The sequence below is a fragment of the Nicotiana tomentosiformis genome, chromosome 4, assembly GCF_000390325.3.
Source record: "Nicotiana tomentosiformis chromosome 4, ASM39032v3, whole genome shotgun sequence".
Lineage (NCBI taxonomy): Eukaryota > Viridiplantae > Streptophyta > Magnoliopsida > Solanales > Solanaceae > Nicotiana > Nicotiana tomentosiformis.
The window spans coordinates 53,280,861-53,292,916 of NC_090815.1; the positions used below are offsets into that span (position 1 = coordinate 53,280,861).

General features: G+C 37.9%; 1 protein-coding gene and 1 long non-coding RNA gene across 2 annotated transcripts; both read left to right on the top strand.

Annotated features, from left to right (window-relative positions):
• The first annotated feature begins 1,702 nt into the window (after nt 1–1,702).
• On the top strand, nt 1,703–10,034 carry LOC104085059 (uncharacterized). The gene is made up of 2 exons (XR_683757.3): nt 1,703–2,492; nt 9,757–10,034. It is a non-coding gene; the product is annotated as an uncharacterized lncRNA (long non-coding RNA).
• A 790-nt stretch (nt 10,035–10,824) lies between these two features.
• LOC138909695 (uncharacterized) lies at nt 10,825–11,638 on the top strand. The gene is made up of 2 exons (XM_070200905.1): nt 10,825–10,909; nt 11,172–11,638. Exons 1-2 carry the CDS (start codon nt 10,825–10,827, stop codon nt 11,636–11,638), a joined length of 552 nt encoding a protein of 183 aa, XP_070057006.1.
• Nucleotides 11,639–12,056: the final 418 nt, after the last annotated feature.

Here is a 12,056-nt window from a genome sequence, read left to right on the forward strand (position 1 = left end):
GTTCTGTTTATACTATTCTATCTTCCTAGACAGTATTTTATTTGTCAGACCGTGTTATTGTATAGATGCTCATGTACTCCGTGACATCCGGATCCTTTGGGAAATATTTTATTGAGTTGAGGTGTTTTATCCAGTTTTTATGTGACTTTTTATTTGCTTAAACTTATTTCAGTATATTTTGATTTAAAGAAGCTGGTATTTGTGAGTTGTCGGCTTGCCTAGTATCATGATAGGCGCCATCACAACACTTGTGATTTGGGGTCATGACACCATTATTTTGAAATAAATTAAGCAATCAGCCATTTGTGTAATTTCTAATATATCTGTAAATTTTTAACTTTCTCAAAATAAAAAAATGACTTACAAATATATACATATACATTAGTCCATTAATAATATATTTTATTATGAGATATTAGATTATGGAAGTTTATTTAAATTAATTGCAATACAAGGTAGTTAGAAATACAATAGGCCACGCTTGCAATTGCTAAAAAGTTCAATTAAAGTGGTTGTATGGTTAATCTCATTTCTACACCAAAAGCACAAGAAAATCAGCCAAATATAGCCCCTGATTGGTCTAATAAACCAATCAGTCCAGCATCCCTCTCATTTGGCAATCTATGCCATTCCATTTCTACCAATCACTAAGCGTCGTGTCAGCATCTCAACACTTACACACAACAAGCACAACTAATCTCGACCGTCCATGATCTAATTCAATGGTTACGATTTTACTTCAATTGACCTATTTTATCTTTTAATTTCATCTTTAGCCACGACCGTCAAATCATTGTAATCTAACGACCCTCATTTTTATAAAATATATTTAAAACATAACCCATTCTAAGCCATTGATCAAAATGATATGACGACTCACATTACACTACTAAAAATTCGACAAAAACCAACCAAGATCGACCGACCAACTTTGGTCGGTAAAAAAAACTGACCAAAAAACAGACCAAAGTTGGTCGGTTTTTCAAAATATTTTTTTTTTTTTACGAAACCGACCAACTTTGGTCGGTTTTCTTTGGCGCAAAAATGCGGGAAACTATTTTTAAGTCCCGCAAAATTTATGTTTCAAGAAACCGACGAACTTTGGTCGGTTTTTTAATTAAAATAAATAAAAATTAATATTAAAAAAACCGACCAAAATTGATCGGTTAATTCGGCGGGTCATTTAAAAAAACCGACCAACTTTGGTCGGTAATTTTATTTTTTAATAAAACCGACCAACTTTGGTCGGTTATTTTCGTGCGAAAATACAATTAAAGAGTATAAATCAAATAAAAGACAATCTTAAAACAAAATGTACCAATGGTCTAGTGGTAGAATAGTATCCTGCCACAGTACAGACCCCGGTTCGATTCCCAGATGATGAATTTTTTTATTACATAATTAAAATACCGACCAACTTTGGTCGGAAAAAACCGACCAATTTTTGCAATATTTTTTTTTTGAATTTAATTGACCGACCAAAGTTGGTCGGTAATTTTCGACCAACTTTGGTCAGTATTCCTTTCCGACCACAAAAATACCGTCCACACGTAAATGGTCGCGTTTTGGTCGATTTTTGGCTATTACCGACCAACATTGGTCGGTATTTTTGGTCGATTTTTACCGAATTTCTAGTAGTGTTAACCTAGCCCCTTTAAATATATCCAAACACTTAAGCCCTAATCATACTCCCAAAAATAGCCATCCCCAATTACTGTTTATCACATCTCTCTCGTCTCTCTCACCTCTGAAAATCCCTGAAACCCTAGCACCAAATGATGCTGCACCGACTGAAATTTTCCTATCCTTTCACCCATTCAAGACAATACTCCAATCCGCGATTTTTTAAAATCCTTTTTCCCTTCCACTCATTCCCTCTCACCTATTCTACCCTCAAAACCATAGCACCACAAGGTGCTACCTAGACTTCCATCACTCCAAACCTCATCACCACAACCATATCCTAAACAAGTAATCTCTGCTACCTTACATGTAGTCCTGGATGGAGACAAAAACTTAAGAGATCCGTCTTCAATGATGAAGATCTCAAGATTCTGTGACCTCAGCGAAACCTAGCGGTCATAGCTTCTACCCAATAGTTCATCCTTCAAAACCATGGGCAAAACTAGAGGTTTTGAACCCCAATATCTCTCCTCTCTCGTCAACAATCAGCGAAGTTAAATCTGTTCCCCTCTTTTGCCTTTTGTCATTGCTTTAGTTCGCCGATTCCTTATAAGAAGTCTGAATATTCTAAGTTTCAAATTTCAAATACCCTCAATCCCCGCCTATAAATATCCAGAGTTAATACTCTACCAACCACTAGTTGAGACAAATTGAATAGCCATTAAGTTTATACAAAATTAGATTTTCTGCTTTAACTTCACACTTACTCCTGCTTCCTCTATTTCTTTCTGATTCCATTTGAGTTCGAGTTTGAGGAGAAGAGCCCTTGATAATCCAAAATCATTGCCCTAGTTTGTTCTCAACACAAGGTGAGAACTTTCTCTTTGGTTATCTACTAAAGTTTTTGTTCAAAATATGTGAATGCTTCCATTTATCGTACTGTGTTTTGGAATCTTGTTATTTGATTTTCTAGTTTAGTTATATAAATTCTAGGTTTAGTAAAGAGCTGCATGTTCAGTAATTATGTGATTATTATGTCCATCTACCTATGAGTGACATGTTGATTCATGTGCTTTGCAAGAAGTTGTGTGTAGTAAAATCAAGAATCATTGCCGTTGAACCTGTGGAATGTCAATACCTAATTTACCATGTAGGATTTTCTCTCTCAAGGCCTGAGAAGCATAGCTAGAAATATGATCATCTTTGACTCTGTGTGAAATGCCTGATGAAGTAACTCGTTTATTAGTACTTCTACAAGAATAATTTGCAATTCCTGGTATTCTATTTAAAGTCTATTGGCTTTCAAGTTTACCTTCATCATGACAGACTAGCTTAAAACTTGCTTCGGGTGTTATGACCATCTCTATAAAATATTTTAGGACATGTGAAAAGAATGGATAGCTTTTCTATCTATGCATGTGAAACATAAACTTTAGTCGACTGGTATCTGTGATCTTAAAACCATATGTCATAATATTCTGAATTTCCTTATGAATATCAGGGATACTTCATTAGTATTGGAAAGGATCAATTGTAATCTAGCATAGCTCTTCCAAGAAATATTGTGGAATTGTTCATTTGATTTACAAAATTGATCTAAATCAGCTTGATGTAATATTAGAGAGGAAATAAAAATTATGCCTATGACTTTGCCCTTTAATAATAAACATGAGATTTAGATAATGAGCATGATTAAGAAAGAAGCTACTATATACATACATTATTTTCTTAATTTACTTGTTTGTAACTGCTAAGTGTCGAGCATGAACATAACCCTCCTTGTAAGTGGCAGTTTGAGGCTTTCTTTTACAAAATATAAGAGACTTTGTAGTTCAATTAGTTCTTTGTAATACTTAGTTGTATTGAAGAGGTAATGCGAAATACGTAGGAATTTAAGAAATGGGAACTTTCTTATATACCTCCATCAAGAATCAATGTAGACATACTCTTCTTTTCTATTGTCACGACCCTATTATCCCTCCTTAGAAAGTCGTGATGGCACCTAGTCTCTACGACTAGGTAAGCCTGATATTCGATGGCAATTAAACTAATGTAAATAATGTAAATAATAAAATAATCAACCCAGTTTGATAAACTCATATAACTACTAAAAAGAAATGTCTCAACCATACAATTCTCAAGAATTGTGGTAAATGTCATAAGCACTATGGAATAACTAAAACATCTGATACATCACTGTTTGCGACAAAATACAACAGTAACTGAGAATAAGGGAAGGAGACTCCAAGGCATGCGGAAAATCTCTATCGACCCGCACGAGTGGACGTACCTGGATCTGCTCAAAAAATATGTGCAGAAGCATAGTATAAGTATACCACAATGGTATCCAGTAAGTATTAAGCCTAACCTTAGTAGAGTAGTGGCGAGGCCATGTCAAGACACCTACTAGGATATGAAATAGACAATATAAAATGAAATATGGATATAAAATGGAACAATATGATAGCATGACCTAATACCGGAAAATCAACAGTAGAAATAGCATAAAAGAAGCAACTAAAGGACTACAATCATCAAGTACGGACAACAACTGAAAGAACAATAAGGAATGAAACAACAAATATATTTCCCACCAAAACACTTTGCAACGTGAAATAAATAACAAGAATCACATCGAGGTACCGCCTCATGTATAATGAAATCAAATCGAGGTACCGCCTCGTAAAATCAAGAATCACAACCGAGGTACCACCTCGTATTCACATTTCTCAATTTCAATCATAATCTTTCCTTATACCTCCACGTGAGCCTTACATTTGAAAATAGGTTTTGAAAACAGTTTTTCCGAAATAGCTACACCCACTTTAGCCCACCTTATGACACCACGTGGCTTCACGTAGTTCCCCTACAAGCAATCACGCACATAAGTCCCACCTTATACTGCCTGCATGCACATCAATCCAAGCCTTATACCGCCGTATGCACATCAATATCATATCACAACAGCAACTTGCCAACAACAATAACATCAATGTTTCCACAATAATAGCCCATGGCTCCAACACAATGTGTACGAGAAAAATTGACAACAAAATGGATGAAAAATGCTCATCAAGGTAGATATTTCAACAATGACCAACATCGCCTCAACGTATTAACGACTTCCACAACTTTAACACTAAATAACTCAACAATGAGAGAAATAATGTATAACTACTATATTAGATAAGACTAACTTCACAGCAAAAGAGATAATATTCAACAATGAGTCTCAAATAATGGAAATCAATAAGTTTAGGGATAACATGAACAATTACTTCAACAATGATAATTAACAATGAAGAAATATCATGTAGCAATAAAGGAGGCAACAAGTTCAACTAAAGCATGAGATCAATTTAGCAAGTACGATGTAGAACAATGCTAAACACGTCAACTAAGGCATTTAAAGATATTCTAACACAATTAAGGATAATTTGACTCTGAGGATTTAGAACATAATAGGGCATTTTAGTTAAAGCATGAAATAGTCTAAGTAGCCTACACCGGTCAAATACTACGTACAACCCGTGTACCCACTCGTCACCTTGTGTACACAGATTTCACTTAGCACAATTGAATAAAACTGTACCAATTCTAAGGGGTAGTTCCCCCACACGAAGTTAGGAAAGACACTTAACTCAATTAGGCTAATTCAACACTAGGAAAAAGCTTTTCCCTTAAAATCTGCCTCCACACGGCTCAAATATAACCAAAATTGCCTCAATATCATCAAATAAAGCTAGAGAATTAATTGCAATAGAAAAAGTTAATATTGTTACACTTTTCCCAAAAAAACAACAAAAGTCAACCTGGGGCTTGCCTGGTCAAAACCCGGGTCCAATTGTAGATTCCGTCAACCCATGACCCCACGAGTTCATATATATGATTAGTTTTAAAATTTGAGTCCAAATCGACTTTCAAAACTCAATTTCTTATATTTTAAAAACATAGCAGAGTTTCACCAATTTATACTTTGATTCACATGATTTTGATGTTAAAATCTAAGATATGTTAATGGAATATGATTAGAAATAGATTAGAATTACTTACCAAAGGTTTGTAGGTAAAAATCTCCTCTCCAAATCGCCTCCTACCCAGTCTAGGGTTCAAACAATGAGAGAATGAACTCAAAAATCCTGTCTCCCACCTATTTGATCAGTTGTAGATGTCGCAATTGCGACATGGGTACGCAATTTCGAACCCTCGCAATTGCAGCACTGAAGGCTTGGGGAACTCTTCGCAAATGTGAAGATTGGATCGCATTTGCGATCAGTGTTGCCCTCGCAATTACGATAAAATCATCACAATTGCCATCCTAGCCCATCCCAGAAGATATCGCAAATGCGAACACTGGGTTCGCTAATGCTAACCCAGCAGACTTGGCCTACCTTTGCAAATGCGAACCAAAATCTCGCAAATGCAAGATTAGAGGCCTACAGAAAAACTAGCAAACTTTGATTTCCAACAACACTCCGCTAAGCGTTCGAAACTCGCCTGAGCCCTCGGGGCTTCTAAACAAATATCCACACAAGTCTAAAAACATCATACTAACTCGCTCGCGCAATCTAAACACATAATTAACGTCTAAAGACTAATTGAACTCTACAACGCATGATTTTTAAAGAGATTTTCAAGAACTTCTAAAATTACAACTAAGCGTCTGATTCCTATCAAATCAACTCCGGACAACGCCAAATTTTTAAAACAAGTTCTAAATGCCATAACAGACCTATTCCAAGTCCCAAAATTAAATTCCAAGCTCAATAGCTAAAAGTTAACCTACGGTCAAATATTTCAACTTAAAATTGCAAAATTTCAGCAAATCAACTTACGGACTTCCAAAATAAATTTCGGGCATACGCTCATGTCCGAAATCACGATACAAAGCTATTGGAGTCATAAAAATATAGTTCCGGAGTCGTTTTACAAAAGTCAAAGTTTGGTCAATATTTTCAAATTTAAACTTCTAAGTTTAGAATTCAAGGGTCCAAATCAATGCGAAAGCTTACCGGAATGAAACTAATAAAACATGCAAGTCATAAAGACATAAACACCCAAGTGTGAAGCAATATAAGGGATAACATAGCACAATACACAAAATAACCGATCAGGTCATTACAACTATAACCATATAGTTGATGCTGGATAGAGTCTTCACCTTCTGTTTGTTGTCATGAACTTAAACTCAGAGAATTTTTTAAGTCTAGCATGTTTCCTATTAGGGTCTATTAGACAACTTATGTGGATATGATTTTTGACTTTATAACTTACTTCAAAATGTAGATATGACAAAGCATGTTCTGCTCCAAGCTGCTAAATTGTTCTTAATAGCCTCTGAATTTCATTTAGAAGCCAGATATTTATTGTTACATAGTGACTGGATATATGAGGTTAATTCTTTTTGTATATTTTTAATATTTTGAGAGAAGGAAATTTGTAGTTTCTAAGATAGATTTGGGTCGACTATACATTGTAGAGATCCTTCCCTGGCACAAGCACTACTCGGGGTCCATGAGGCCCTTGTGAACTCTAAAGTGTCAGGGAATAAGGGAACTCTTTAATAACCCGGTCGATCATTTTGTGTATTGTAGCCCTATTACACTATTTATTAGCTCTTCTATGTTCATTTGTGGTTATGTGACTTGCCGAGGTGGTTGGATTGGTTTTGGGAAGGTTTTGGAGTGAATTGAGACACTTAGTCCCAAGGTTGGAAGCTTAAGTTGTAAGAGTTTACCGGAGTTTGAATTTTGTAAAGACGACTCCGAAATTTTGTTTTAATGATTTCAATAGCTTCGTATTGTAATTTTGGACATTGTCCTATATCTCGATTTGGATTTGGAGGTCCGTAAGTTGGTTTGGTAGTTTTCACGAAAGTTGAAAAGTTTAAGGTTTGGAAGGTAGATAGGTTTGACCATGAGTTGACTTTGTTTATATCGGGTTCGGATTTTGGTCTCGAGAGTTGGAATAGGACTGTTGTGTCAGTTGAGACTAGTATGCAAAATTTAAGGTTATTCCAGGTTGGTTTGATGTGATCCGGAATGAGTTTTAGAAATTTGAAGTGCTTTAGTTCATTAGGCTTGAATCATGGTGAAATTCATGGCTTCGATGTCGTTTTATGTGATTTGAGGCTTGCAGTAGGTTTGTGTTATGTTTTGGGATTGGTTGGAATAGTTGGACGGGGTCCCGCAGGCCTCAAGTATGTTTCAGATTGGTTTCGGCTTGTTTTGGATTATGTTGCATTACTGAAGTGTTGTGGAGTCTGGTGTTTTCGCACCTGCGAAGGACTGGTAGGAGTTGCGAGTCCGCAAGTGCAGGCAAGGAGCCGCAAATGCGGACAAGGCTGGAGGTCAAGGAAAACCACAAATGCGGTTAGTTGGGCGCAGAAGCGGAAGCACATCTGCAGTGAAGGACCGCAGATGTAGATGGGCAGATGGGCAGGAGGGATCGCAGGTGCGCATCGACGACAGATAGAGGGAAATCATAGATGTAAGCTTGTGACTACAAATACGGTACTGCAAAAGCGGGTAAGAGACAACATATGTAGAATCACTAGGCAGGATTTATATTTTGAAGGGTTTGGTAATTTTTTTTATTTGGACTTGTAGAGCTCGGTTGGAGGCGAGTTTTGGGAGTATTTCACCGCAATTGAAGAGGTAAGTGAAGATTATTCAATTTTGATGATAGATATTTGTTACCCATGGATTGTTACAACTAGTTATGTGAATTTAAGGTAAACTTTGGGAATTTTAGACTATGTTATTGGATGAAACACATAATTGGATAAAGACCTTAGCTTTATATTCTGGGATTGCTTCCTATTGCTTCTATTATTAATATTAAGTTGTTTTGACTAGATTCGAGTTTCTCGAAGGCCGATTCGTATGGGAATGGCTTTTTGGAGTATTAAGGCCCGCGTTTTGAGGAAAGTAACATATCTAAATTTGGATCTAAGGGTAATTAACCTTGGGAACTATGTTATGCGAGATGTGTTAGGGTGCCACACATGTTAGGTGACCGGCGTGTGTGCGTGCACCAGAGTATTCATGATCTGAATGGACTTTAGACTATTGTCGGACTTGTTTTCCTATCATGGCTTGTCGGACTTTATTGTCGGACTTGTTTTCCTATCATGGCTTGTCAGACTATTGTCGGACTTTATTATTTGACCTATGATTAATTTTAGAAATCATGTCTAGGCTATATGCTTATTTAGTTGAGACATAATGGGGCTATTCCTGATGTTTTGAGATGTTTGCCTTAATTGTAGTTATATACTCAGTCATAAATCTTAATTTGCATGTCATATATCGGTCTCAGTACATTATTCGTTTGTTACATCGCATGTTGTTATTGTTTTCCATATGTGATACTATTTGGGCTGCGTTCTATGAGATTGTTAGCCTTTGAGACTTGAGAGGTTGATGACTGATGTGGGCCATTGAGCTATGTTGTGAGTTATATTTTGATCGGGTTGCACACCGAAAAGAGTGATATTTGGATCGGGTTTCATGCTGCAACATAGTGATATCTGGATCGGGTTGCATGCTGCAATGGATTGTTATTTGTATTTGGTTGCACGTCGCAAAAAGTCATATTGACTATTGATTTGTGCATGGGCCAGGATCTACCCCTCCGTAGTCTGATATTACAGTGAGTGCAGGAACAGTGATAAATACGTGCTTTGTTGAGGGGCAATTATGTCAAGCACCCGTACAATGCTGAGTGTAGTTGTGTGTCTAATTTTGAGGGACCTTGTGTTAGGCACTGTGAGCGTGCTGAGTGTGGTTACTCTTGATGGTTTCAGTGTGATGACACAAACTTGACATATAGCATAGAGATATACTTTCCTCATGCTAGCTGGTAAATAACGTGTTTTATATGTTTTGGGCTTAAACTGTTATACTTGGAAAGCATGTTTCCATTCATGCAACGTTATCGAGTTGAACATGATGTCATTGAGTTGTTCACTTATATTGTTCCATTATATCATGAGTTGTTACTGACTATTGATATCTGTCACTGACTGTTTCTTCTGAGCTCGTCACTACTTTTAGCCCAAGGATAGGTTTGTTACTTATTGAGTACATGTGCTCGGTTGAACTCATACTATACTCTGCACTTCATGTGCAGATCCATGTAGTTCTGGGTACGATGGTTGCTAGAGCTGGCACCGGTATGAGTTGAAGAGACTACAAGGTAGTTGCTATGTCGTTCACAGGCGTTGGAGTTTTCTTTCATTTACTTCTGTTGTTATTGTTCTATTTCCAAACAGTTGTATTGTGGATATGGCCTTGTATTTTGATATTTAGTAGTGCTCATGTACTCATTGACACCAGATCTGTGGGCTGGTTGTAGTCATGTTATCGTTTCTTTTCCTAGTTATTTCATGATATTTTCGCTGATGGATTTATTAATTTCTCTTTATTAAGTTTATTGTTATTGTGAATCTGTTGGATTGCCTAGAAAGTAGAGTTAGGCGCCATCACTACTTTGGTGTGAGTTGAATCGTGACAAGTTGGTATCAGAGCACTAGGTTGCCTAGGTCTGACGAGTCATGATCAAGTTTTGTAGAGTATTAGGAATCGGTACAAAGATGTGTGTAATTATCTTGGAGAGGCTATTGAACTACTAAGAAACTTCACTTTCTTGCATTCTTGTCATGCCGATTTGTTAATTCTAAAGTCTGAACCTCTGTTCTTTTATTCTCTCTCTAATGGTGAGGACACGTTCGGGTGATCAGGTACCAATACTACTTATTAGGGCCATTGGGGCCGAGGTAGAGGCTGAGTTGGGGCTCGCACTACAGTTAGACCAGCACCTGTGGAGCCAGCAGTTGCTCCAGTAGAGGAGCAGGTACCAAATATTAATTAGCTGGTGGGAGAAGCTTAGACATCGGCGGTACCTATTGCTATGCCCGGTCTTCACGAGACTTTGGCTCAGATCTTAAGTGTGTACACTAGCTTGGCTCAGGCGGGTACGATACTGGTTACACCAACTACCTCACAGGCTGGCGGAGGAAGCCAGACTCTCGTCGCCCGTACACTGGATTATTCCAGTGTTTATTCTAGTTCACAAGGTCCAGTTTAGGCCCCGCAGTCATCCCTAGGTCGAGGTTGCTATGAGTGTGGGGAGTTGGGGCATGTGAAGAGGTATTTCCCCCATCTTCTCAGAGGTTCGATGTAGCAGGGAGGTCAGACTATGACTCTCGCACCAGTTGCTACACCACCCGCTCAGCCAGCTTGTGGTGGAGGTCGTACGGGTCAAGGTCGCCCTAGAGGGGGAGGTTAGTCAAGCGGTGGTCAGGCCCGTTGCTATGCATGTACAGCCAGGCCAGATGCGGTTGCTTCTGATGCCATGATCACATGTATTGTTGCAGTGTGCCACAAGGATGCTTCAGTGTTTTTGACCCTCGTTCCACTTATTCATATATGTCACCATACTTTGCTCGTTATTTAGATATGTTATGCATGTTCATGTATCTATATTGGTGGGTGATTCTATTATGGTGGACCGTGTATAACGGTCATGTGTGGTGACCATTGTAGGTTATGAGATGAGAGTTGATCTCTTATTGCTCAGCATGGTAGATTTTTACGTGATCCTAGGCATGGATTATTTGTCTCCATATCACGCTATTCTTGATTGTCACACTAAGACCATAACGTTGACTATGCCGGGGTTGCTAAGGTTGGAGTGGAGAGGCTCCCTTGATCATGTTCCTAGTAGGGTGGTGTCCTTTGTGAAAGCACAACGGATGGTCGAGAAGGGGTGCTTGGCATATTTAGCCTTTGTGAGGGATGTTAGTGCTGATAGTTCTACCATCGTGTCAGTTTCGGTAGTGAGAGAGTTTCCAGATGTGTTTCCAGTTGACCTGCCTGGCATGCCACCTGACAGGGATATTTATTTTCGTATTGACTTGGTGACGGTGATGGTGATGGTGACGGGCACTCAGCCAATCTCTATTACATCATATTTCATGGCACCAACAGAGTTGAAAGAGTTAAAGGATTAGTTTCCAGAGTTGCTTGATAACGGTTTTATTAGATCGAGTGTCTCGCCTTGGGGTGCTCCAGTCCTATTTTTGAAGAAGAATGGAGGCTCTATGAGGATGTGTATTGTCTACAAGCCGTTGAGCAAGGTTATAGTTAGGAACAAGTACCCACTACCATTTATTGATGACTTGTTTGATCAGCTTCAGTGTGCTAGGGTATTCTCGAAGATTGATTTGAGTTGGGGTACCATCAGTTGAAGATTCAGACTTGAGATATTCCAAATATGGCTTTTAGGACCCACCATGGTTATTATGAGTTTTTAGTGATGTCTTTTGGGATGACCAATGCCCCCAATAGCTTTTATGCACTTGATGAACAATGTATTTCAACCCTATCTTTATTTCTTCGTCATAGTTTTCATTGATAATATATTGGTGT

Excerpts from the sequence above, each read along its gene's own strand:
- LOC138909695 (XM_070200905.1), top strand. The coding sequence starts at position 10,825 with ATGACTCTCGCACCAGTTGCTACACCACCCGCTCAGCCAGCTTGTGGT. Across the intron at positions 10,910-11,171 it reads AGGTCGCCCTAGAGGGGGAG|GTTATGAGATGAGAGTTGAT; the intron begins GTTAGTCAAGCG and ends TGACCATTGTAG.